A 27,032-nucleotide genomic window follows, 5' to 3' on the forward strand; every position below is an offset into this window, starting at 1 on the left:
CAGGACATTTGAAGGGTTTTTTTTATTATTATTTCTTTAATTTCTGATGATTTGGGGCCTTTTCTGCACCACTTTATGATGATGGAAACACCTGTGAGTAAATAAGAACATACAAATGAGGTGACAAATGCTTCTTAGAAGCTTCTTTCATGTTTTTATTATTGCTTTTATTTACATTTGAAAAAATAAAGAAAGTCAGCGGTAATAAAAGTTGCCAAAACTGTTGACAGATTTCTAAAGTTTGCTAAAGTTTAAGCAGGGTACAGAAATATGGGCCATTTTCCAACAGAGTCCTCAATATTATATTCATTAAAATAATATAAAGAACGTATATTAATGATTAATATAAATTCTTACAGAGAGCTGCACAGGTAAAATGGACGAAGGTCTTCATCATCTGTGCCCTTTGTTGTATTTGCACACATCTCTTTAATAAAAGATAAATCATAAGGGCGCAAAATAAAATTCAAGACACTGTGCTTAATTACATTTAACAGATTCACATGCTTGTAGTAGTGTTTGTCCCATTTTTCACAGTCTACATTACTCTGTAATCATTCTAAGATTAGGTTTCATCCTGACTTGGGTTTCACTGGGCCCTGCTATTTTCCATCACATGCTGAGAAACCACAAACTGCATTTTCTGGATGGCCAGCTGAGTGTCTTCAGGAGAAATCCCAAGATGCCACACGGCCCTGACAGAGTTCCCAAAATGAGGGTACATGAGAACCTGTATCCCCTGCCCGAGTGCAGCCTCCTCACTCTCGCTAACCTGAGCCATGCGGTCACAGAACTCGCTGGGACTCAAACTGAGATCCTGCAGGCCGAAACGCAGGATATTTGTCTCCACGGCAGCCAAGTCAACAGCGAACAAGTTAGGATTGCAGTCAAGAAGAGCTGAGCGTGGAGAAGAAACAAGCTAATTACACAAAGGAATAAAGCGGGAGCCAGTAAAGTATTTAATTTTCATTGAAAGGTATTCATGTAAAATCAGTCAAATTCCAGTAATTCAAGCCTCTAGAACTCAGAAAACATTCACTATATAAAGGTAAGATTTTGCATGGCTTCATTAAACATGCTAAAGTTATTGCATAAAAAAACAGCAGATCCTGAGGAAGTCACGTGGATTGAATTTTCATGGAATAACCAGGTAGTTACTCACCTTGAGCAAAGATTTTTGCATTGCCGTGATCCTCCTCCAGTCTTCCAATCATATTCTGTAAGGAGAGTTTTCCAGCTGCTGCCAGTATGCCAGCCTGCCGCATTCCCCCACCGAGTGCTTTGCGACACCGCACCGCTCTGGATATGAAGTCCTTGGGTCCAGCCAGCACGGTACCAACTGGGGCGCCCAAACCCTGATACACACCCAGGATTTTGATTGTTACATTAATCCAGTTTCACCTTTGGTTAAGATGAATCTTGACTTCTTTGTGTGTGTGTGTGTTTATATCCCTCAAACCCACCTTGGAGAGGCACACACTAACAGTGTCTGTGTGCTGCAGTATGGCAGATGGAGGCACTCCCTGAGCTACAGCGGCGTTCATTACCCGGGCTCCGTCCATGTGAACGGACAGACCATTTCGATCTGCTAAAGCACGCACCTTAAACATGGAAACAAACCATCCAAACATGATCGCATCACATCATTAAATTTTAATAAGGCACGAATCACTATTGCTTTTGCATCAAAATGTGGCAATCAGCATGACTCTGTAAATAATACATTTCAATGGGAAGTCTTCCTGCCGGAGACTACGAGTCTACAACAAAGTCTCCGGGGATACATCCCCATGGCAACCAAGAAAAGCTATCTTTAATAATAATTGAAGAAATTTAATTAACAATGTATTTCAAATGATAACCAAATGTATATGACCCAAACTGTGGTCTCTGCTGCGAGCAGTGAAATGATTCACGCCACCGTACGTCCGTACTACTTTGGCTAACACGCTGTACTGAACAGGGAGCACAAGGAGAGAACATATTTCTCAAATATTAGCTTTTCTGTTCTGTTAAATACAGAATTTCATTCAAAATCTTTCCCTTTAAACACAAAGTTCACCCCATCATAGCCTTAAGACCTCACAGTATCTTATCATCCCAGTGGAGCACTTTAGTTTCGACCTACAGGGTTTCTTGAAGTTCTTGGAGGCTGTAAAAGCCTCTCCTGAGGAACCAGCTCCTGCTTTGGGTTCAGGTGACAGACACCCTTTCTGTTTTTAAGATTAAACTTAAAACTTTCCTTTTTGAAAAGGCTTATAGTTGGGTCTGGATCAGGTGACCCTGAACCATCAGTTAAGGAGCTACTTTCCTTGTGATCTCAGGCAGCACTGTGTTAAAATCAGGCATGAGTCACCGAAAGCACTGCATGGGCTCAGGAACATTTCTAGAAATCACTGCCTATGAACATTGTGCCGTCCACAAATGCAGGTCAAAACTCTATCAAAGAAGAAGCCATATGGACACATAATCCAGAAATACTGACATCTTCTCTGAGACAAAGTTTGCTTAAATTGGACTGATGCAAAGTGGATCTGGGGTCAGACTAATCAAAGTGAAAGCCATGCACACACACCTCCTGCAGAAAAGCCAGAGGTAGCACACGTCCCCCTTGAATGTTGTGCGTGTTTTCCACACATACGAGCCGTGATCGTGGGTAATGGGGGTCTGGGTAACCGTGGCGTATCTTTGACTCCAGCTGCTCCAGGTCAAACGTCCCATCGGGGAGCGTGGTCACCGTGGTGGAGTGCACGCCAGCCAGCTGTATCAACACAACAAATACACACACACACACTCTTGTCTAGTTACAAAAAAAACCCATCATGGATGAAGCTGCTGCGGCACACTCACCTGAGCGCTACCTCCTTGCTCGTAGATGTGTAAATGGGACAAGTCCCCCACGATTACCTCGTCGCCCCGCTCCCTGCAGTGCACCATCACTGTTGGATGAAATGCAGGCATGTTTGCGACCATCCAGGACTAGTTAAGACTAATTCACACACTGCCAGGTGAAAGCAAAACTGACCTGCAATGAGATTACTCATCGTTCCAGAGGGGACGAACAGGGCGGCCTCCATCCCGAACATATCCGCTGCAATTTTCTGTAACTCTGCAGACATCACGCTTTAGGTTTGAGCAGCATTTCACATACAAAAATGCAAAGACTTTAGAAGACTGCAGTGCAGTAAACCATTTCTCTAGGCATGGTTCAAAGGACAGAGAGGATTTTGTCATATAGACTGCAGAGTCAGCATAAAGACCTTTGTTTTACTTGGAGAGAGTTTTGTCTGCATGATAGTTGATTTAAGTGACTTTGAACGTGGCACAGCTGTTGGTGGCAGACAGGCTGAAACTGCTGACCTGGTGAGATTTTCTTACACAATGATCTCTAGAGTTTACAGAGAGTTGTCTGAAAAAGAGAAAATGTCCAGTGAGCAGCGGTTCTCTGACTGAAAATGCATTGTTGATGTCAGAGGAGGTTTTATTGTTTGGAAATGTTTCGTTTTAGTTTAGTTCTTATCAGTTTCAGTGATACTTTTCTTCTTTTTCCAAAAGTTGATTCTGTTCATCTGGACGTAGCTTTTTCTGGGAGAAACGTTTCGCCACTCATCCAAGTGACTTTTTCAGTCTCAGCTGACTGCAGGTTTCCCCAATCTCATAAACAGTACATTTGCATAATGACTGAAACCAGCCCACTGAAGGAACAATGAGCTGTGAGGTCAGTTCCTTAACCATAATTATGCAAATTCTTCATTTTAAGTATTACTGTATGGAAGGCTTATATTAAAGGCAGGTTTTAGGAAAATGATCCAAACGTTCAGGCAGGCACCGAACTGACAAAGACTAAAATGAAGGATATTTTGTCTATATTTACATTTTATTTTAGTTCATTTTCCAAGTTCACAAACCATTATTTAAAAAAAAAAAAAAAAAAAATTATTTTAACTAAAGTTTTTTTTTCACACCACAATCAATTTTTAAGCTGTTAAAAATGTCGCAAAATAGCAAATACGACACAAATTAAAAGTCATATATGGAAATTTTTAATGTAATTTATTTTATTTTATTTATTTATTTATTTTACAATTTTTAGATGGTTCAATAAATTTTCCATTTGTAAAAGGAATTTTCTGTCAATAATCTGATCATTTAAAAAAATTAATGTAAAAGTAAGCCATACAGTACTTTTCTCGGGAATAGCACACGTTTGGGATGTGACCACCTTATAGAAGAGAAGAAAACTGGGTCATCCTGTATTGGATAATCCAAATGATCAGTGCTTGAATGTGGAAACTCTGGTATGGGTATATATAAGTAACTAAGAGGTACTAAACTAGCCTGGTGCAAATATAAAAATACACACAGACCAGACAAGGGGTCAGTTATAATTTAACGAGAACAGAAAAACATTTTAAAGCAGCATTTAACTCTTTCTTCGACTCTAACCGTTAACTGTCGGGTCTTCTCCCATCACATCGTCTCCCACCTCGGCCTCCGCCATTGCCTGGCGCATGGCCGGACCCGGCTTGGTCACCGTGTCGCTACGGAGGTCCACCACCCGGACGTGGGCCGCCCTTCCGGGTCCAGCGTAGCTAGGCTTTCCAGAGTTGTAGTATCCCCTCGTGGAGCTGCATCCCAGCACGGAGCGGAGGGCGTTTTGGGCAGCGAGCGGTGCCACGACACCTTGATGGATGAATTTAAATAAAAGCCTGCAGGAAGATGTTTTTAACGCCATGATGGTCCCTTCTCAATCATTTTCACTGTTATTACCGAACTTTGTATCGGTGGAGTTGTAATCGATAATCATTGACTGCAAGGGAAGTTAATGGATGACCTATAGGCGCATCCAAGTGCGCAAAGCGGCCTGGACCTCAAGATGGCGCTAAAATTCCAGCAAAGATTATTATTATTATTATTATTATTATTATTATTATTATTATTATTGCACACGTGTACACTCGTTAGGTTAGTCCTGGTGAGGATGAAGGGCGCGTGAAAGACATATAAACTGCATTTTATCTGAAGCAGCTCTGCTGACACTTTGTGCTTGTTAAGCACAAAAAAAAACTGAAGTTTGTTTGATGGTCTTTTCAGACTCGGCCCTTTTCTTTTCAAAGCACTTTTTCAAACCGTGAGCTGTCATTTTAGCCACTGTTCTGTCAGGTTCTCAACATTATTTCTGCAGGGATGCGTCTGCACATTGCGCTGTCTCACTTCATGTGAAAAACAAGGGTCACATATGCACATCTACTTTAAGTAACTGCATTTTTTGTCTTTTTTCAGTTTTTGAATTATTTTTTATAATGTGTGCAGAGAAAAGATATTGACAGGTGCCATGTTAAACTGCACTTGACCCGTGATGATTGCCTTCCTTGCTTAAAACATGTGTGAGGTTGTCTGAAGAGGATGAGAGGCGAAACATCTTCATGACGCTTAAAGAAGTCCAGTCATTTTCTTTCCAAGTTAATAGGACTATCGTGATCTGGAAAACCTACATTCATGGGTCTGACTTGACTTAATTTCCTTGATTTCTGATGCATTACTTTTTTCCACAGTGGTTTAAGATGCAAATGTCGTTTTTAAGTGAAAGAAAACAAAAAAATCCAACACCAGGTGGCAATTCAACTATACTTGCCTGTTTGTTTTCATAAGTAACATTACTGCTTCTTTCATGTTCTCACTGAGGGGGAAAATTGCATGTGTTTCAAATAGTCGGGGTGGTGTGTTTCCTTTATGCTCATAGATCTAGATTTCATGGAACACAGGAAACGTATCGCCTGCAACAAATGCATTTTTACTCCCAATAAAAACATGAACCAAACAGAGAATGTATTTAGGAAACCATCGGGGCAGTTGATACATTTTTATCATTAATTTACACCATAAAGCTACAGAATTCCCCAGAAGTCAAGGAAATTACAAAAATGCCCAGGGAAAGACCTGATCCCTGCTTATGAGTCTTGCTATTACCCAAAAACCTACGCCCACACCTTCTTCTCCTAAGAAATCTGCATGTATGTTCAAAAGCGTTCACAGGGTGAATCAGCAGCCTAAAAAAAACTTTTTTTAAAACAGTGTTTATATTGTTTGTAAAAGACTTATGAGGCTGTAGCTTGTGGTGCATATATTGTCCTAAACTACACAATAAACGGAGCTTTACAGGCTTCAAAAAATGACATTAATTGGGAGGTTATTTGTCCCTTGTATGTTTAGTTTAGTTTTGTTCTTTATTTTTCAGGCCCCACACACAAAAACACTGATTTAATAACATTAAAAAAAAGTCTTTGAACCACATTTGGCTACTAGATCATTTCAATCTGCAGTTCCTTGGAAGGTAACACACAGTCCCACACACAGATGTTAATTCTTTCATCTATAACACACCTCATTTAACAAGCAACCTATCCCATCAGTTTATATTTTGCACGACATGGAAAGATATGAAAATCTACACATTTTCAACTCGTTCTGGATTTGGGGATTGTGCAAAGGCAACGCTTCTTTTAGGAACAGTCGGCCCCTTTCAGCTGTCGTCATCGTCTCTAAGTAAAGTTGGAGGCATAACGAATGACTTTAAAGCCAAGAATGTGCATTTGAGTGCAAAATTATGTTCTCAAAATGGAATATTTTGTGTTTAATACAAATCTCACTGCAATGATACTGCTGGGATTTCTTATTCAGAACTTTTAAGGCTTGTTTATATCTTCTATTTACTATAATTTACACAGAAATAACTTTTTAACAGCTCTACACACATAATGCTGCTTTATCTATGACAGACATCTAAAATGTCTGTTATCTAATACTGAAAAAACAGAAAACACTGTACACTAGTATCATTTAAACACCAAAATCTAGATGAATGGGTGAAAATTAAAGTTATTTCACCTGGTCTGTGAGTGAGTTTCTAATAATAATCTAAAAGCAGATCAGTCGTGTCCTGTGTAGCACACATGTTGAATTTGAACACATTTGCCTTGTAACTCTCAGCACGGACCGCAGTTTGTCCGGCATGTGTTTCATAAATGTGTCCGTGCACCTGTGCGCGTTTATCTGTCTGCTCCTGTGCCACTTTGCACGATTTGTTTATGCCGTGTTGTAGCCACGAATACTCTGAAATAACTATGACACCTCAAGATTCTTCAAGGGTCACACATCCACTTTGGACCTGACATTTATCCCCATGCTGAGCTGAAAGGCTGAGTCTGACTGGCGTGACATTTACAGTCCACTGGTGTGGTGGATTGTGAGGACCCTGAAAGAAATGTATGTTTTTAACATTATAGGCTTTAATTTACAAGTAATTTGTAATTTAGTAGTAATTATTCCACCATCAGGCATCTTATTCTGAGTGATATTTTCAGATATTTCAGCAATCTAAAAGATTTGAAATGTTTCTGAATAAAATATTTTAGATATCCCACATTTACAAGTAAGATTGGTGGCGTTTGCGTGTCATTCTGTCTGTAAATGCGATAGTTCGCAAGGTTTTGAGCTAATTCTGGCAAGACTTTAAAGGGGGGGTGTAGACTGGGCTTGCATCCACAAGAGAAATATCATGTCATGTGACCTCTGACCTCACTTTTACATTTTACATCTATTTTTCTTTCAAGTTGACCCCAAAATGTGTTTTATCTTTAAAAAGAAAGTATCATCAAAAGAAAGAGAATGAGCTGCCCGCAGTATAATATTAAATAATGAGCTCAAGTTATTCATGACCACCTATTTACAAATCAATAGCTATTATCCATTATCTACATACTGTTTGTGTAATCAAAGTAAACCTCTGTCATGCTACCATTAATGGATTTTTACTGCACTACAAACTTCTACAAGTAGGGTTAAAAAGAAAAAAAATGAATCTTTACAAAATAAAATACTATTCCTATTAAAGTAAATACTCCCCACAGAGTGGAGGTTTGCACTCTTGGATTATTTCATCGTAATCTGTGGTTAGAGAGTCAGCAGATATTCTAAATACACCTGCCTGAAGTTTAAAATTAACACAACGAAAATAGGTTTGTAAGAAGCGACATACAAGGATTGGCTAAATAAATGTAATTTTACTCATATAACCTTTTAAAAAATGTTCCTTATTGGATAAAAAAGTATTGAAAACGATCCCGTCTTCGCTTCACTTTCGAAACTAACTCGGTGGCTTGAGCGTTGAAGCTCCGGTACATTTCCACACTGGTGCTCTGATGAGGCTCGGGCCCAAACTAAACTGGCACTATCCTCTGTTTTTATCTGTAACAAAGCCCCAGTTCCGTCACGTCCCTGAGACTAAGTCAATATTTGGAGGTGAAGGTTTGTGGGAATTTCTCCACCGCTGATCAAAACTGGCTGGGAGTGAGGCGCGTCTATTACAAAACACCTCTCTCCTCCATTTGACACTGATTTTTGCTCTGTGTGCTGCAATTATTAGGGCCACATTTGCATTACAGGCACCAGCGCCCTCCCTACCCCCACCCTCACGCACATTTCCCACTCACAAGGATGGCCTTACTGTCTTTTCTGATTTTAATCACCTGATAAGGACCCCAGTGTGTGCCATCAGCACGGCACTGTGCTGTAGTCAAACTTGATAATGCCAGTAACACAGCCAGGTTTTATGAGCCATAACCAGTCATCATTAAAAGTCATTAGCAAACATCAGCCTTGTAAAAAGGCCGCAGTCGGTCTCGAGAGCCCCACAAGAGCCATGAAGAGAGAGAGATAAAGATGCATCAGTAAGCAAGACAAGCAAGCAGTGATGGATAAGTGTGATAAGACAAAGGAAGTGGGAAATGTCCCGAGTTTTTACGGGATCCTTGTTGGCACCGCGCTCTCGCATTCTTCTCTGCGTGTGCGCAGAGCTGCGTGCCTTTCTCTCGTGTTTTGTTTCCCTGCGAGTGCCTTCCAGCATTCCTTGCCTGTGCATGAAGGGGAGAGAGTGGTGTTTTGGATAAAATATTGAATTAGAGAAAAAGAGGCAGAGAGGGAGAAATGAAGGAGAGGGAGAAATATTGACTCCTTCTGGGAAGGAGCGAGACGGCAACGCCTTTCCAATAACCATAAACCCACTGGGCTGAAAATAGATGGGCCGAATGAATAAACGAATGTGTTCATCCCACATGAGCTCTTCTCTTTCACGGACGGCAGAGGAATGGAGGTGACCCCAACCCCCCTCCCCGACACCACAACAACCGCCACCACAACAACCTCCTTCCCTCTCTAACTATCTATCTATATCTCTCCTCTTTCATTTATTCACCATGACGAGAGATATTAACTGGAACCAAACAGGTGTTTATGGGAAGCCGTCACTTGAATGATGTCTTTCAAACACACACAGACACACTCTCACTCAACACATACCTCTTTCTGTAAAGGTGTCGACATCAGTGCCTGTGAAACAAGAGTAACATCTGTTTCACATTTCACACTACTCCCCCCCACTTCATATGTCACGGGCCATGTGGACATGCTTTGCTTCACACACACACACACACACACACACACACACACACACACACACACACACACACACACACACACACACACACACACACACACTCCTGTTTCCTTGACTTTAGAGGACATTACATTGACTTGCATTCATTTCCTGGAGACTTACCGTAACCAGCACTTTCCTAACCCTTATTACCGAAACACTAACCAAGGCTTAACCCTTAAATCTAATGCTTTCCATCGTGGGACTTTCTTTCTGTCCCCACAGGGGGACTGTGTAAACAACCTCTTGTCCCCACTACGCAATTTAAAAAAGAACATGTTGCTCTTAGGAAGCAGGGGAAGCGTGATGGTGTAAATTCTTTCTTTCCTTTTTGTTTTTTTTCTAAGCATTTCATTGGGGAGTCCTCTGTTCTTGTTTCTTTTCTTAAAGCGTAGGTTCTCCCATTTCTTCTCTTCTCCCCTCTCCCTGGTGATTTATTACCACACAGTTCCACTCCGTGCCCAAAAATACACAGACAGCTGAATATTACAGCTATATGTGACAGCTGAACATCTCATTCCTGAACTGTGGGCATTAATCTGCTACTATATCTGGTTTACTTAGAAGGGTTGGATTTGCGGGTTCAGGCACTGATTGTTATGTGGTAAGGTCCGACTTGTAGGTGTCAAATGGACTTGAGGTCAGTGCTCTCTGTGCAGGCCTGCCCCGCTAAACTTGGGAAACTCTTTCTTTTAGGAGGCCTGCATCCTATGTGGGCAATGATGTGTTGAAACCTTCCCACAAAGCTGGGAGAACAATATAAAATATTACGGCAGTCTGAAGCAATAAGAGCAAGTCACTGGGTCTGAGGGGCCTAACCCAAACACTGTACAGGGGTGTCTGCATGCTTTAGTCCCATACTGTTTACTTTTGGTTGTATTTGCAAAGTTTTGAGATGTCCTGTCTCCACCCTGGTTCTACTGAGAGAAATGGAATTTAGTTTGCGGCTGAAAAATGACATCTTAAAAACTCAAAGTGCATCACAGTTTATTTCCAGAGAACTCGCTGTGAACAGTTTTCATTGGGAATGTTTTCGTGACCCAATGAGTACCAAAGAAAACCCTTAAAAGTGAAGCCCATTGATTGGATTGTTTCCACCGTAGCTTAAAATTGACATATCTTACCCAGAAATGATGATGTAAAGAAGAAGATATCTTAGATTTTCTGCGTTTTGTTTTGGGTGAACAGTCACTTCATGCATTGTGGTGAGGATAGTTTGACAGTGTGAGACGGGGTTAACCAGACCATCAAGATTACCCACTGTAGTAATCAGCTGCAACCACTATCGCCTGTGTGTTCTCATTCATCTGATCCTTCATTCAGCTGCTCGCCGGCTTCTCATTTCAGTCAGTCATTTCTCACTTTGTTCATTCAGCTGTAATTACAGACCCCGACCAGCCTGCACAGTCTCGCTTCCGAGAACTGTTGCGTCGCTCTCTTTTTTTCCTTCTGCTTTATTCATTTACCAGACCTTCAGCTCACCCCTCGCAGCGATCCTGTCACCCTCCTGACCCTCTTTTCACTCCTCCTTCTCCTCAATCTCCTTTCCCACATTACCCACTCCTCGCTCTCCACCTCGCTCGCTGGGAAGTCATGTGACTTCTCTGAAGCTGAGCCCTATAAACCAGCAGTACTTGGGGGGCTCAGTGTCTATACCGCTCTGTGATTGGCTCTTGCATTCACACGCTGTTCACACACACATACACACTGCAGACCCCCTGTGTACCTCTTTCAGGAACAAATGTGATCCTTCACATTAAGGAGTGGGGGTGCTGCCGTGCATCTGTGTTTGTGTGTGTGCAACGTTCCCTTTTGATTTTTAGTGTTTAATGAGTGGGAACTTCTCACAAGGTGAAATTAAGTATGCACACACATAAGCCCGAGCAGTGCCATTTGTTTTATGTTGGGGGTGTGCGTGCTGCAGCAGGCCAGTGGCTGAATGGAGTCGATTCAGAGGGCTCGGCATTGGGGCTTTTTTAATCCAATTGGATCCTTGTTGAGACAAAACAGAAGAGCCTGTCAGCTATTGGCAGAAAAGTGCCACTGTTCATATTCAAACTCCCCGGTTTGGATTGAAGGCTCCTGTCGAGTTTAATTTGCAGTGAGAGCCTGTAAAATCTAATGTATACTTTGAAACGAGCCACAGAGAGTTGTTTTGGGCTTTTCAAGATCCCATGTTTTTATCCCGCTCTGATATTCCATCTGGCACGGCTGGTGTAGTTTCAGGAAGTGACATGAATGGTTAATGATTTGATTCAGTGTTGAAACAACACTAAAGAAAGCTGATAAAGAAACAAAGGAAATGCCGTTGATGGTTTAACGCCTTATTATGTAACTGACTGACAGCCAGAGGCTGACAACTTTTTGCACACATTTCCTTCTGCTGTCAGTTCATTCTCTGCAGTGTGTGTGTGTGTGCTGGCAGGTAAGTGCTGGTTGGTCCACCTCTTTTGGTTCAGACTTAAATCTCAACAGCTATTGGATGGATTCCTTTGAAATCTTCATCGAGAAATTCACAATCACTGGAGGATCAATAACAACTGCTGTGGTGATCCCCCTGCCTTTCCCTCTGTACCACTGAATGAGTCATTTATCCCGTGAAGCGCAATATCTGCATTTACAAAATGAGTTGGCATGCATTTTTGTACAGATGTTCATATGCCTTAGAGGATCGATCCTAATCACTTTGGTGATCCCGCTTTTCTGAGAGAGCTTTAGCAATGACATATTTTTGGCTCCGGTGCTGCATTTAAAAGTCCCTTGCTATTTTCCCATATTTCATCTACTGCTTGCCGCTTTGAGTGACAGAAGAATGAAAACTATAATGTGCATTACATTTTCATTATTTTCTTTGAAAAGTCCCATAAAGAATTCAATATTTTTGTTTGATATCAGAATTACGTCTTTGTTCCGCCTTAATTTTGGTCTTTTTAATCTCCCAAGTTTTTCGCCAGGGACAAGTGGTCTGTTTTTAACTTTATCCCCATTTAATATAGAGAGCACACTTCCATGAAAGATGAGGAAAGGCCAAGTCCAGGAGGTTGTCTGTAAAACAAAGCCCACTTAAAAACTGCAGTTCCTGGTATGGCCACTTGAGGCGACCCCAAAAGGAATCCCCTCAGACTCCCCATAAAGAAAACTACTGAAGTTTAAAATTTGATCGACAAGTGTCCTGCAGCAGCTGTAGTGAATGACTGACTGTGCTCCTGTTGCATTTTAATAATATTAGCTGATAATCAATATTGCTTGCAAAAACTTTGCGCTCCGGTTTTGGCAAATTCGAATCTAGAAAGCAATGCATAACTGGGAAACCACACCTATCTCTTCATGCCTTGTTTATATTGGTTATGTGTCATGTCTAAAAAGAAGCATAATTCACTATATGCAAATTGTGATGCCAAGTTTGAGAGACTGCAGAGGCTACGAAGCACTAGAATGGCTAGGGATGAAATTTTCAGGTATAGTAATGATTTGTTTGCCGTATTATCATTCAAATATTCACACGCTAGCGCACCACCTAGGTAAATAACCATTTGCACAACACCCATGGTTTTCCCGTACCAACTGCACTGATGCATATTTGTGCAAACAGCAGTAACTACTGTAGTATCTATGTATATTTATCTGTGGTTCACAAAGTCATTGTGCATGTCAACGCAGGAATGTGGATCAGTGGTTAGCAGTGTTGCTCGACAGCAACAGGGTCCCGAGTTTGGGGCGAGATGAGTGCAACACCTTCTGTTCCGTTGCACAGGTTTGCTCGGAGACTTTTGATACAGTTTTTGTCCCTTCTAAGGTTTTACATGTCAAGAAATTTAACAAAAAGATCTAGTCCTAACCAAGTCACAACGATGCATGGCATTACTACTCCATGTCATTATGTATTAAGCAAAAACAAAGCCACAATGTAGAAGCAGTGCGTGGAAACAAAAATATTCACCCCATGATTCATTAGCATGCAAAACTTGTTTTTATCAGCAATAACTTGAAAATGTTTTTCTTTACAGCTTTATCAGTCTCTCAAATCATTGTGGAGATCTTCTTTACAGCGCTGCTTCAGTTCATTGAGGTTTGCAGGCATTTGTTTATGCACAGCTATCTTAACGTCCCACCAGGACGTTGCAACACCTTTATTCTTTTCTTTTTTTCAGCCATGCTGTTGTATTATTTCTGGTGTTCTTGGGGTCATTCTCCTGTTGCATGACCCATTTTAGCTCAAGCATTAGCTGTTGGATAGATGGCTTCACTCTGACTCTAGTATTCGTGTCAGTGACTGCAGGGTACCCAGATCCTGCAGCTGCAAAACAAACCCAAATTATCCCCACCCCATTATTGTGCTTCACAGCTGGTTGAGCTGTTTGTGCTGATATGCTCTGCTTGCTTTTCACCAAATGTGACTGTGTCTGTGTATGATGGCCAGACATCTATACTTTGGTGTCATCCATCTAAGAGACTTTGTTCAGATGTGTTTTGCATATCTGGGAACCCTTCTAAGTAAGCCATACCTGTTCGGTCATTTTCTAATTGTATTTTCATGAACTTTAATATTTAACTGAGATGCAGCTCTTGGGGTTTGTTTTGCAGTTCTTTGAGCACTACAGTGATCTTAGGGTGAATTGCTAGGATGTCCGCTTCTAGGAAGACTGGAAGAATGTGTGTACTTAGTTTCTCCACACATTCCTTCATTTTGGGTTATTTTTGTTAAATAAATGATGACACTGTGTCAAACATTGCTGTTCATCTGAGGCGGATTTTACTTGTTTATAAAACCTTGTTTGTAAAAATTACAGATTATAATTATTATGTCTTGATATGTAAAACCTTAAAATTTAAAAAGGGTGTAGTTTTTTCTTCTTCTTCTTCTTCTTCTTTTTTTTTTTTTACCATGACTGCAAGGCATCAGTCCTTCTGCATTTCATGATGGCTGCCTGCTGCTACTGCTTTACTTCAAATACCGCTGATAGTTTCTTTATCACATCTAAAGCCTAAGCCAGTCATGCATGCTGTTCACTGTTGGCATTTTGAATGTGTGTCAGTGCCTACTTAAACATTTCCTACAGTTGTCTTTATCACTCACTCCATTAATGGCTGGTAAAGTATTGCTAGTATTCACAAGTATTCTGGGAGGCAGAAGCCCCAGGTAAATACTCAAGTATTCCTGTCAGCTTTTCCTACCTTTATATGTATCTTTTGGTGTGTGCTTCCTAAATTCCCTGTAGGCGTAAATGGGAGAGTAAATGGTGTTCTGTCTTTATGTAATAATCCTGCGACAGACTGGCGACCTGTCCAGGATGCACCCTGCCTCTCACCCTATGACAACTGGGATAGGCTCCAGCCCCCTGGGCCCCCCCAAGTTAGATGAGCAGAAGAAAATGGATGGATGGATGTTTGCCACAACTAACAACAAAAACTCTCTTCTTGGAGAGCATCTGGGAGTATAATAGATTGGTTTGTATGCCTTAGGTAAGACTGAAGTTCATAAAGGAGATGGACCAAACGCCCTAGACAAAGAACGACCTCTATACACTATACAGATACAAATATACAGCATTATAAATACTGTGCCACTGCGTGGGGAACGCCTCAACCTTTACAAACTAAACATTAGACATTTTAAGAGGCACAATAGCATTGTCAACAGGAAGTTGAGATTGAAAGCAATGGTGCAAAGGTCTCAGGAGTTATTGGACACAAAGGGTGCATCCAATAAGCAAAACAGCCTTATTTAACTGACTGTTACTAGCAGACACTGAGATTAAATATTCAACTTGACATAAACATAAGAAAATATGAGTCATTTGTTCCCCCCCCCCCCCCCCCCCCCAAAAAAGAAAAACTCTGAACTCAAGCCCAGCTAGCTTTTTTTTACAGCCTTCAGCTGCATCTCTACTTTAGCACCATAAAAGCAACTATAATCAATATTTTACAGCAACAGTGAATTAAATGGGAATGTGAAAACAACTCATTGTTTAGCCGCCAAGTGTACTCTTTTAGTTTGCTCTTATATTGGTGTTGTTGGCCACAGCAGTGGGCTGTTTTCAGTGGGGGAAAAAAATCCTGTTCCACACAGAAGAGAGTCAGTCGAAGGAAGTGAAGCATTTGGCTGCTCAAGAGCCGCATCACGTTTTGTCTGCAGCAGAGAGGTTTTTATCAAAACACATCACCATAGACACTTTTTGAAATAACCAGGACAAAGGACATAATAGAATTTGTAAAACCTGTTCAGTCCTGCTCATTAAAAGGTTTTTGTGCCATAAGCTAAAAGCATAGGAAGATCTAACTCTAGGCAGATGATTGAGACTCAGTATGTGAACACGTGGCTCAGACTGACAGCTGGTGCAAACATGTGAAACTTTAGCCACGTTAAAATCGATGTAATGAAAAATGTTTGGGAAGAGATCAAAATAGAGCCAAAGACATTTATTTTTTGTTCGCGTCCAGAAGGAAACGCTTAAAAAAATGAAATTTTAATGAATGTCACTTATTTTTTGAGGGGGGGAATTTCACAACGTGACACAGAGAGGCAAAGTGAATCCAAATCTAATCAGAAAACAACACAAGGTCATTGACAGAGTGATCAGTCAGTGGAGCAAACAAATCCGGTAAGGGGCAGGCGTAAGGCAAAAATCCAAGTACAACCCAAAAAAAGTCACACGTACAAGGAGATCAATAATAACACCATGAGAGAACATGAGGAATCCCACAAACTGCAATGCTCACATTTAATGCTTGAAATGCAAGAAATACAAAACAAACTGGTAACTGAGGAGTGCATGGCAGGACGTATCGGTACAGGCGAAGGTTATTGGGTAATTGTAAACAAGTTTAAGGAACAACACGGGTGAGGGGGAGGTGTACAATCACAAAGAAAGGAAAACTAACCAAGACAGGAGATAAACATGTAGATGAAACTTTACGCCCTGTATGACTTGATTCCTGATTCCATTAATTCCAGCCATACACACCTGTACTATAACATTGCCTCCACCATGTTTGACTGACGATGTGGTATGCTTCAGATCATAATCTGTTTCCTTTTCACAATTTTCTCTTCCCATCAATATATAACAAGTTCATCTTGCTTTCACAGAATTGTTTTCAGAGCAGTGCAGCCTCTTTTAGATGTTTTCTGGAAAAGTCAAATCTGACCTTCTGGTTTTTAAATGTACCCAGTGGTTTGCACCTTGTTGTAAACCCTTTTGTATTTACATTCAGAAAAGCTTCTTCTGATTGTAGATTTCAATGCCTAGTTCCTCGAGAAGAACCAGGAACCTCCAGAGTGTTCTTGACTCTGTGTTGTGAAGGTATTTTTGTTAACCATGGAAATAATTCTGTGATCATCCACTGTAGTTTCTTTGGTCTTTTCAGGCCTTTTGATGTCACTGAGCTGGTCAGTGCATTCATTCGTTTTAAAGATCTACGAAAGTAAATGGTTAAATTACTGATTTAACCACTCCTAACGTTTTTTAATACCTTTCTGATATGTTCATTTAGTTTTTTCAGCTTTTTTTGACATGTATTTGGACCTTATATTGAGAGACGTTGTTCAACACTTATTTTATGGAAATAAAGCAAACAGGACTTACCTGACCATGAAACTGGTTGTCAGGCAGATATTCAGTTAATTTTGAGCCTCTGAAAATGGGGGGCTATTTATAAAAAGCTAAAATCTTCAATTACACCTTAGCTATTTGATTTAAAATCCATTGTGACCATGTACAGAGGCTCTACTACACTAATAGGAAAACAAATACATCATTGTCCTTAAACTTGGACTTTTTATTAAAGTTTTTTTTAAAGTATTTCTTTAAATAAAAATGATTGTTAGGAGGAAAAAGAAAGAGCTGCATCACTTCTTTCTGGATTTTGTAAAGACCAAAAACACAAGCTAAAAGTGGCCTTAACTACAACAAATTACTGATAATGTTGCTTGATAACCGATGTGTAAATAAGGAACTGCTGGCTAACAAGTCTGTCACATGTTCCACTGCAGAAGAAGGCTTTGATAGATTGCTTAGAAAAGCCTCATAGTTAGAGTTTTGTTTTTGTCAGAAATGTTTCCTTCTTCTTAATCATTTCTTAAAATCTTCCTTCCTTCTTGCCTGGTTGCTTTTCTTTGTTTGCATTTCCTTTTGACGTTTGTGTCTTTGGCTTTCTTGTGTCGGCAGATCTTAATGAAAACACGAGGCTTTTAAATGACACACACACAAAAAAGAATTCCGCTCTTCCCTTTAACATTTTACTTCCAGTTAAACTGCAAATGCTGGACTTATATTTTATTGCAGCACTGCAGCGAGTTTGTAGGTAGTTTTACAGGCGTTGCCATTCATTCGTGGCCTAAAAAACCCCTTACTCACCACATATGTATGTGCATATGGTAATGTTTGAACTCATGTGCGTGTCTGCTACAGTCTGAAGTTCAAATACTGTGCAGTCCTGTTTGCTGGCTGAAGGGACACGGTGACACCTGAGAGTGTTAGAGGGTTTGGTCCAAGTCCACGCTGTTACAGTAAGCCATTTGGCATCTGAGCTTCTCTGCCGGTACGCTTGTGCAGCTGTGAATGAAGAAAGGGGGGGGGGGGGAGTACAAGTTAAACAATGTGCCTAATACAACGTGCCTTTTACAAACAGTTTAGTTACTTTGGGGCAATCTCAGTTAGCCATATGAGTATTTCCAGTCAGTCAGAGACACACCCAGGCTTTCCAGGGTGATAAGAGATGATTTATGTAAAGTAAAGATCATCACTAGAGGTTTTGAGTGCTGCAGAGAGCGTAACTGTACAGCACGGATGATTGGTAGTAGGCTTGGAGGAATATTGTGTTTGTTTGGATGTGTTTGTGATGCGTCACTGTCAGTGAGTACAAGTGAAGGCGCTTTGTGCACACACAAACAAAACACATACATGCACTCGTGCATTTAACTGCATGTATTCTTCCCCATATGGTTTTTATTGATCCCCATCGCTGTTATACCCCTTCTGCTCCCTCTGCTTCTCTCCGTCTCTGTCTGTGTGCACTGATGGTGAAGGAATGATGGAATGCTGGAGGGTAAATCTCTGGTTTCCTGGAAGCTGGTCTGGCTTTATCAGAAGCGGCTGTGACAATACTCGAACTGATGGGCCAACCCCAACGCCTTTCCTATAAGCACCGATCAGGCATGAAAAAGCCTTACTGGAAGAAATAATCAGCAGTCCAAGGGGCCTTTCCTGGAAGCTGGTTGTGACTTGCTAGTTGTAGAGTACAGTCCTAACCTTTTAATATTCTTTCCTCCTTCTGTGTGTGTTGTGGCTGACGTTGGCAAGAGCGCAAAAATGACATAAAACACAAAAGGAGCTGCAGATAGCACACTTCAATTTTGATCAAGCTCCAGGAGTGAAAACTGGCTTACATTTTGAAAAGTATTCCTCTTATTGCTCAACTTGCTTCTCACTTCCTTTTGCTGCATTAAAACACAGCATTAAAGTTATGAGATGCGGTGCCCGAAACGTTGGTGCGAGTGTTTTGATTGCTGGGTTGTTGGGGGGGGGGGGGGGGGGGTTTCCAAATGGAGCTCAGTTGTTTGAGACCCGGGTGTTGTGTTTGGCGGGGACACTGTTGACAACTGTTGAGCTGGACACAGCAAGTCATAACCCGAAAAAAATGAATCACGGTGGAAAGACTTTCTGTGAGTGTGTGAGATTCACGACGCACAGGCAAAATATTCCAGCGCCACTCACTAGGCAACTATGGGGAACATAAGATGAGTCACAGCGAGCTGAGCTGGCTTATTTAAACAATGTGTTGTGTGTAAAACTGGATTGTTCTGGTTGGATTTTGGGAAGAAGGCTCACTCATTTTCTGTTTGTCTCCTAACCTACGTCATCCTTCTCTCCAAGTGCCCACTCAGTTTTCCTCTCATAAACAAATAGTGTCATCTGCACTCGCGCACAGACGCACACCAGCGTCCAAACAGCAACCCTGGATGCGTTTTTTCCTGGAAGTGTCAAGGCAAAAAAATGAGGAACCGAGTTTTTGAATCATTGTAATTACCTGTACTGAGGTGAGCTGTAAAAACAGTTATTAAACATTAGCCTGTGATTCCCACAGAGGTCTTAGGTTGGCTCGAGTCCAGAGAGATGTGTGTAGCACTGGCGGCTGGCCCAGTGAGGTAGACGAGGTTACTCCTTCTCTATTTTTTTAAGGGATATGAGGGAGATCAAAATATAACTGCTTAATCTCATCTTGAACATAGGAGAGAGGAGATAAGTAGAGAAAAAATAATGTTGGTTTTAACCTTTTGGACTTGACCAGAGTCGCTTTGCATGACTCATAGTTCAAAATAATCCTCGTTTATCTTACACTGGGCTGTGGTGCAGTTCCTTTAAGCCACCTTTCAAACAAAAGGTTTGAACAGGAGAGCCGAAAAGAGCCTGAAGCCTTCAATTTTAGCTCACAAGGTTTAAATGTAGAAACTTTGGCCATATTAAAATGAGTATCCACCATTTTTACAGCACATGTATGACATAAAAAAATATCAGGAAAATCTCCCAGGTCCTCCTTATCTGATTTTAATATTCTCTCAGCATCTTTTATTTCTTGTTTTAAGCAATTATTTCCTCTTCAGGACTCCCCTACCTCACACACTCCCTCCTTCTGAAACACACATTAACACCAGGCAAGAGCCGTAAAAACTCAACTCAATTAAAGTGCCTCTTTCCTGGAAGCCAGCCTCAGACAGAGCACAAGGTATGCAGGGAATGGGAACCATATCTATGTGTGTGTGTTCGGGGAAATGTGTGTGTGTGTGGGGGGGGGGGATAGAAATGAAGAAACTCACCTCCTGCTTAATTTTACCAACAGGCGCAATCTAGCTTGACCAACCACTTACACACACACTCTGCTTTGGCTGCGCACTAAAAAACAACAAAACTAAAACCACAGACCGTCATAAATCTCCTCCACGTGGACCCTTTCACCTATTTGACCTCAAACACACACACACACACACACACATATCCATACACACTCCCTGGAGGACACCATCCTCTTTCAGCCCCTCAGGCAGGATGTATAAAATCCCACTGCATTCCTTTCCAGTTAGGTCCAGCCCAAAGTGAGCTCTCCACACAGTGACTGCTGTGTCAGAGTGTGCATGCATGACGTTGACCTAAACCCTCTCCTTCTGGGAAACCCTTTGTTACTGTGCCATGTGCACATCAGCTGTGCCCTCCCTCCATCCTTTCCTTCCATCCTTCCCTATATGTTCTCCAATCCCTGTGGAATTTATCCACAATCCTCTGGCAAAGAAACGGAGAAGCGTGGATCGGAGCAATTTTAACCCGGCGATGAATGTGTGTCCTCCTCGTGCTGCTGCTGCACTTTTTCAAAGTGTGCCGACTGAATAAACACTGCTTTGTTTAACTAGGAAATCCCAATTGTAAGTAAATAGTCTTGCTGCGAGGCCAGGAATTGCTGGAATACAAACCATTTTACAATTTATTAGAGTAAGTTAAAAGTGTGTGCAGTCAATATTGAATTAGTGGAAGTTCAAAAGAAGAAAAACAAAACAAAACAGTAAATTAAGACACAAGGCAAATGCATTGACTTTTGTAAAAATAGTGCTTTTTAATATAAATTATTGAAATATTTTAGAAATATAAATATGTGCAACGTTCCTTTTCATTTATTTCTGTAATGCTTTGTCATTTCAGGTATTACAGCTTGTATTGCCAGACTAGTGGCCAGCCTGTTGCGAGAGAGTCTTTATAAAAGACAATATGATTCACATACACGTGGTCCACCGGTGCAACACATGTAAAAAAAAAAAGAAAAAAAGAAAAAGAGTTGGTGTTGATGTGACCCAGATTTGACCAAAAAAAAGTGTGCCGCCCTCGCCTCGAGTGGCCATGTGAGCTCAAACAGACAAAAACATAAAAGGCTGCCACTCCAATATGGATCACAGGTACGGGTAAAACAGCAAAAGCACTTCCTTTTTTTTCTTTTTTTGATCAAATCTAAGTTTTGAATTCTGGTTTACAAAAGGCTTCTTTTTTAAGAATCAGTTGAGGGAAAAGTGTAGTGTATCCTTAACATTCAGACAAGTCCAACTGTTCACTTCTCCTCCTCCAGAGGTTATGATGGAAAAGTAGACAAAAAAGTAAAAAATACAAATCCTTTCTGAAGTTACAGGAGAAGGCAGACAGATATTCAAACACACTGGGGCATTTTAACAAATAGAAATGAGCCGGAGATGATAATCTAAGACAGAAATAAGACTCAGCTAAAATCTTTTTTTCCCTCACACGGGGCAGTTATATTTACAGGAGCGGCGTCCTGTTGTGCTCTATCATTTCCTCTTATCGGAGTTTTTGTTTAGCTGTATACCAGTATGTCTCCTCCCACCTTTCTCCCGCAAATATACCCCTCCTTTTCAGTTTCCTTCTCCCAATCCCACTCCTCCCTCTGCTTTAAAATCCTTGCCCTCTCCGCATCTTTGGGATCATCACCATTATCATCATTCGCCCAAGGAGCTTTACAGTGTCGCTGACATTTTTCCAGCCAGTCGGGATAAAAATAAGGTCTGCTGTTTTGTTTGGTCCCATGCCAGGTCTTTTGTCCCGGTAAAAAAAGCTTTTGTCTCGGCAAGAGCGGCCTGTTTTCTGTCACTGTCAAAGCATACATGCATCTCTGAAACAAAAAGGCAGGGGGAGGGGGGGCTGGGCAGTCAAATGGTTATGGATCAGGAACAAGGAACACATAGGAGAAAAAAATGCTTAGTAATTATTTTTTTAACCTCCCCCCATCCCCCAAAACTCCCATGCTAACAAAACCTTCATGTGGTCTATACCTGTGCGTGTGTTTGAGGGTGTGGGTGTGTGTTTGCATATGTGGAGCTAGAGTGCATGACCGTCCCACTCCCCCTCTATGAGGCAACACTTGCGGGAAGCAGCAATGGAAATGTGTGCACCACCACAACACAAACACACACACTCATGCTCACACTCAGACAAACAAATCCTGTGCGTTCTCTGTACAGCCCCCCCCCCCCCCCGTTTGGACTTTGCCTTTTCTCTGAAACCCCCACCACCCACTCCATCCACTCTCTCTACCCACTGCCGTTTGTCTGTCCAGTTGTAAATGTCACGCAGACAGCAGCAGCTTTCTTTTGAAGCACATTAAACCCACCAAAATATCACTGGTGGTGCATTGATCATGCCTTCGCTGCCATCGTTAATATCGACCAGTCAGGTTAATCTTCTACGAGGCACTGCTCTGCGTCTCAGTCAGTCATAGGAAACGTTGACCTTTGACCTCAGGCTTCATCTGCCACTCCCTTGAGTGGTCAGTGTTTTTGTTTTTGTGTTTTTGCAAGGCAGGACGGACGAGGTAATCGTCGGTTACCCAAATCACACTCCTCATCCCCAGAAGGTCAGCGGGTGACCCAGAGTAGATCAGTGATCAGCTGATTCTGGAAAACTGACCTCATGTTAGCACTGAAGGCTCAGTCTGGTCAGTTTATGTCCACACAGACAATCTCGCATTCACCGAGAGCTGGTCCGTGCTGTAATCCTGGCACTTGGTCCATGCAGTAGAACCTGTCGCAGTTTCTGTCAGTCATATAGGAGCATCATACTCATCCAGGTAGTCTCTAAGTGTGTCCGGGAGCTGCTCAGTCCGCTCAGACGCCCCCAGGCCCTGATTGTTCAGCGTCCTCCTGCACATGTGCTGCAGGCTGGAGAGACAAGTCGAGAGGGGTCGACGCAATTCCAGGGGGATTTTCTCCCCACCGGTGTGGATCAGATAAACATTGTGTGCCTTTGATTTTGTCTGTCCTGGATTGTCCCCACTCGCCCGTTCCTTGGTCCCTTCAGTATCTTGCCCCTTCCCCATGTAGTGCGCTATGAGTTTCAGCACACAGTCAAATTGCGGGAGCTCCTGGGTATTTTGGGGGTCTGGCTGTAGGAAGAAGCCTCCTCCCTCACTGTGGATTCGCAGATTCTTGGTTCCCTTAGTTGTCTGGACAGAGAGTGTGAAGAAGTGGTGGTGGTCTGAGGAGTCACGGACCAGGAAAGTGCCAGGGGGTTGAGAGCGTAGCAGGGAACTGGCTTCCCGGCCTCCGACAGCTCCCCAGTAAAAGCCACTCTGCTGAAGCTTATGCAGTGCACGCATCACCTGAAACGGGTAAAAAAAAAAAAAAGCCATGGTGAATTTCCAAGAATGCCAAAGAAACCACACACACAAAACGTAATAGTTTAGCTAACTCCTCAGATGTGACTGACCTGCTGGTAGTGTTCATGCGAGCTGAAGGGCTTGAAATGATGCGGGGTAAAGTTCGACCCCTGAACCCTGCCCTCTGGAGAGGTGACGCTGCTCATGGCAAGGGGGTTGTGTCCTGCAAAGGTTACCATGGCCATGCCATGGCCCCCTGCCTCTCCCTGCTGATTGAGAGGCAGGGGGCCCAGAAAAGTAGCGCTGGATTGGACAGGTGGAAGAGAGTCGGCAGCAGAGCGAGAGGGGAGACGAGGGGGGGAGTGGGGTGAGGATGGCGGGGTCACACACCGGGTCCAGGGCCCCGGGGAAGAGGAGTCTGATGCATCCAGAGAGGGGCTGGTAGAGAGCACCTATACACAGCTGGAGGGAGACAGTGAGCAAAGATTAAGCACTTCCAGCTATATATAACCTAATCTTGGCATGCAAATATAGAGCCATAGAGCCTCATTTGAATTTCACTCCTGCATAGGCAGTGAGAAATAAATGGCCACTGTGCCACACTGGAGCTCTCAGTTTACCCCCATAAAAATGCAGTTATGGCGACTGTAACAAATGCATAAGGCAGGAGCGGGCAGCGAGCAGGCAGGTTATATTTAGTTTAAATGAATGCACTGCTTACTCGTGCTGCTGCACCGTGCAGCCAGACAGCAACTGGATCCTGATTGCTTTCAATTGTCTTCGATCGGGCGCACCGCAACAAGGGATTTCTGAATCGGGGTCACTGTGAAAGAGTCCAGCCAGCGCAATTTTTTTCTTTTATTAACCCCCTCCCTTTCTCTTTGCTAAATAGCTGTATTCCTGCTCGGAGGCCCCGTTCTCCGGTTTCACGATGACTGAAAAGGTGTCCCGTCTGGTTCTGGTTTCCCGAGATACCCTGCAGGCACTACGGGAATTGGAAGTCGGCTTCACCGGACAGTGCAGGCGCCATAGCGACTCAGAACTGCTACGGAGCCACTGGCGTTAAACTCGGTCCACTACTGATGATACTGCGAACCCCCCCGAGCATTAACATTTTTAGGACCGTCTTCAGCGAGAGCCCGAGCTGCTAAATAAAACCACAGCGCTTTAAAGTGCCCCATACCCCAGTTTTCTGTCATTTTGCCTACTTTAAGACGATGACCAGCGAACCGCTTTTAAATGTTTTAACTTACCTTGTGGATACACTCAGCCCAGCGCCGCAGCCGCTCGTCGCCAAAAGAAAAGATACGCAAACTACCCGAAAGTAGTGCTTGAAAAAATATTAACTCAGGCATTAAAATCCATAGAAAAGTATCCAAAAGAGCGTGTGGGTTTCCTTACCGAGCAGAGGAATGTGTCGGCAGCGGTATCTGCCGGAGAACTCCCCGTGTGTGTGTTGGGGGAGGAGGGGAGGGGAGGAGGTTTACTGGAGGTTGTTTCCAGTGAGTAAAGCCGATGTTCGTAAAGCTCCGCCCCCCTCCGTTCAGAGGTTCTTCCAGTAAACACACGAACGCACGCTCACGCACGCAAAAGAACACACGCGCGGGCTCGCGCCCGCTCTTGGCGAATCGCCAATAAATAATCAGCGTGACCTTTACCGGGCTGTTTCCTGGTACTGCTGCTGGATTCCCTTCTCGACAAGGTGAAAAAGTTAAAAGCTCCACATATGGCACAATATAAAACCGCAGCTATGGCTCATGTTTTAGAGACATACTCCACATATTCTCGCTATAATAACTAACCATAATATGCTTCTGCATGCACTGCAGGACCCTTCTTTTCTTCTGCATTCATCTAACACTCAGATCTGCCGTTAAAGCATTAAAAATACTCAGCTCTATGTAAAATAATGCATCCAAGTGTTGATATCTATGTAAAAATCAGCATTTCCCCCGAAAATATGGGTTATATATACGGGTTCACACCCGTAGAAGACATTTTGTTCTTTCTCCCTAAAGGAAAATCAGCAGGATTGTAATAAAAATCTTATTTACTTTTTTTCTTTTTATCAGGGTTCCTTTTACTGATGCAGAAGATTGCCAGGATTACCAGGAAAATGCACAGACTTCTGTTAAAGTCTTAAACAAAAAATATCTTAATGTATGCAAATATTATTCTTAGTTTTAATACATATCAGGTCTCAGTAATCCCAGATAGGTAGGAGAATTTTTTCTTTTATTTTTAAAAAAGCACCCCTAAATTTGTATCTCGGTGAAAAGTTGTCATAATGCTGTGAATTAAAGTACTCTTGAGTATCTATTCAATATTTAGTCTGCTGAGGTTGAGTAAAGACTCAAGTATTTTAAAACTTTACCACAGTGAATGTTACTCTACTATTTATTAAATTTGCTGTAGTTTGTTTGGACAAACACAGAATACAAAAGCACATGTGCACAAATTAAGAAAAAAAGCACTGGTAGAAGTTTTTTTAGGTGTTTCACTGAAATAATCAAGTAGCCTACTTTCAAGGTTTATGTCTATTTCCCTTTGCTGTTACAAATCTCTCTGCTGAGTTTCCATAAACAAAGCCTTACCTTAAGGTCAGATATTTTCAAGCTATTCAGCATCAACATGGGCTGTCATTGCATTCTCCCTTCTTTTTCTTAACAGCATGAAGGATAAATAGCGTCTGACCTACAACAAACTGGCTTATGTTTAAAGATAGGGGTCCCTCAGTCCGCTGTGTCGTGTCCGTGTCAGGAAACATCTGACTTACTGCAAATGCTCTTGAGCAACAGCCTACAGTGTTGCTTGAGCCATGCAAATGTAATGAAAGGTTGAAAGAGTGACTCGTTTTAAGTTAAGAGCCAAATCTGTAACTTTAGAGGAGAAAAGGGTTTAAATTTACTCTGAAAAATAGTGAGAATCAATTACAAATGCTATGATTACTGGTCTTTCTTGCTAATATTTTCATTAACAATCCAAGAACAAACATAGGCTGTAAGGCTATGAAAGATATCAACTCATATTTAAAGTGTTTTGAAATCAATAAAGCAGTAAAGTTAGATAGTAGTCCTGATTGTTCTCCATATCATTCTACTGAAACATACTGCTGCGAGTATTGTTGTTATAACACAGCAGTAATAAAGATTCTCACGTGCTATGAGCCTTCGAAATATAAACACATACACACACATTTATCAGTCGGCTGAAACAAACACTTGTATGCAATGCATAACGTGCATTGCATACAAGTGTTTGTTTCAGCCGATGCACGTTATGCATTGCATACAATGCACGTTATGCATTGCATGACTGAAAATCTTCAAGGCACACCTTTAACAGGTAACTGAACAGGAAGATGTCTTACCAAAAATATATCTTTAAGCTT

At 42.0% G+C, this 27,032-nt stretch overlaps 2 protein-coding genes across 4 annotated transcripts; both read right to left on the reverse strand.

The window, feature by feature from the left end:
- Positions 1-146: 146 nt before the first annotated feature.
- tha1 (threonine aldolase 1) lies at positions 147-4,803 on the reverse strand. The gene is made up of 7 exons (XM_087844764.1): positions 4,447-4,803; positions 3,026-3,109; positions 2,851-2,939; positions 2,576-2,761; positions 1,464-1,601; positions 1,163-1,355; positions 147-897 (listed from the first exon to the last, which is right to left on the reverse strand). The coding sequence occupies exons 1-7, from the start codon at positions 4,733-4,735 to the stop codon at positions 590-592; spliced, it is 1,287 nt and encodes a 428-aa protein (XP_087700890.1). The 5' UTR covers positions 4,736-4,803; the 3' UTR covers positions 147-589.
- Positions 4,804-22,521: 17,718 nt separating this feature from the next.
- On the reverse strand, positions 22,522-26,304 carry socs3b (suppressor of cytokine signaling 3b). Of its 3 annotated transcripts, none has more exons than XM_087844765.1 (3): positions 26,236-26,304; positions 23,752-24,103; positions 22,522-23,644 (listed from the first exon to the last, which is right to left on the reverse strand). In XM_087844765.1, exons 2-3 carry the CDS (start codon positions 23,884-23,886, stop codon positions 23,087-23,089), a joined length of 693 nt encoding a protein of 230 aa, XP_087700891.1. In that variant the 5' UTR covers positions 23,887-24,103; positions 26,236-26,304; the 3' UTR covers positions 22,522-23,086. The 3 variants fall into 3 exon arrangements, with proteins under 3 accessions (XP_087700891.1, XP_006791052.2, XP_035763776.2); XM_006790989.3 differs by lacking the exon at positions 26,236-26,304 and adding an exon at positions 24,895-25,125; XM_035907883.2 differs by lacking the exon at positions 26,236-26,304 and adding an exon at positions 25,043-25,120.
- Positions 26,305-27,032: the final 728 nt, after the last annotated feature.

This window comes from Neolamprologus brichardi, chromosome 8 (genome assembly GCF_056152115.1).
Source record: "Neolamprologus brichardi isolate AB-2024 chromosome 8, ASM5615211v1, whole genome shotgun sequence".
In the NCBI taxonomy this organism is placed as follows: domain Eukaryota; kingdom Metazoa; phylum Chordata; class Actinopteri; order Cichliformes; family Cichlidae; genus Neolamprologus; species Neolamprologus brichardi.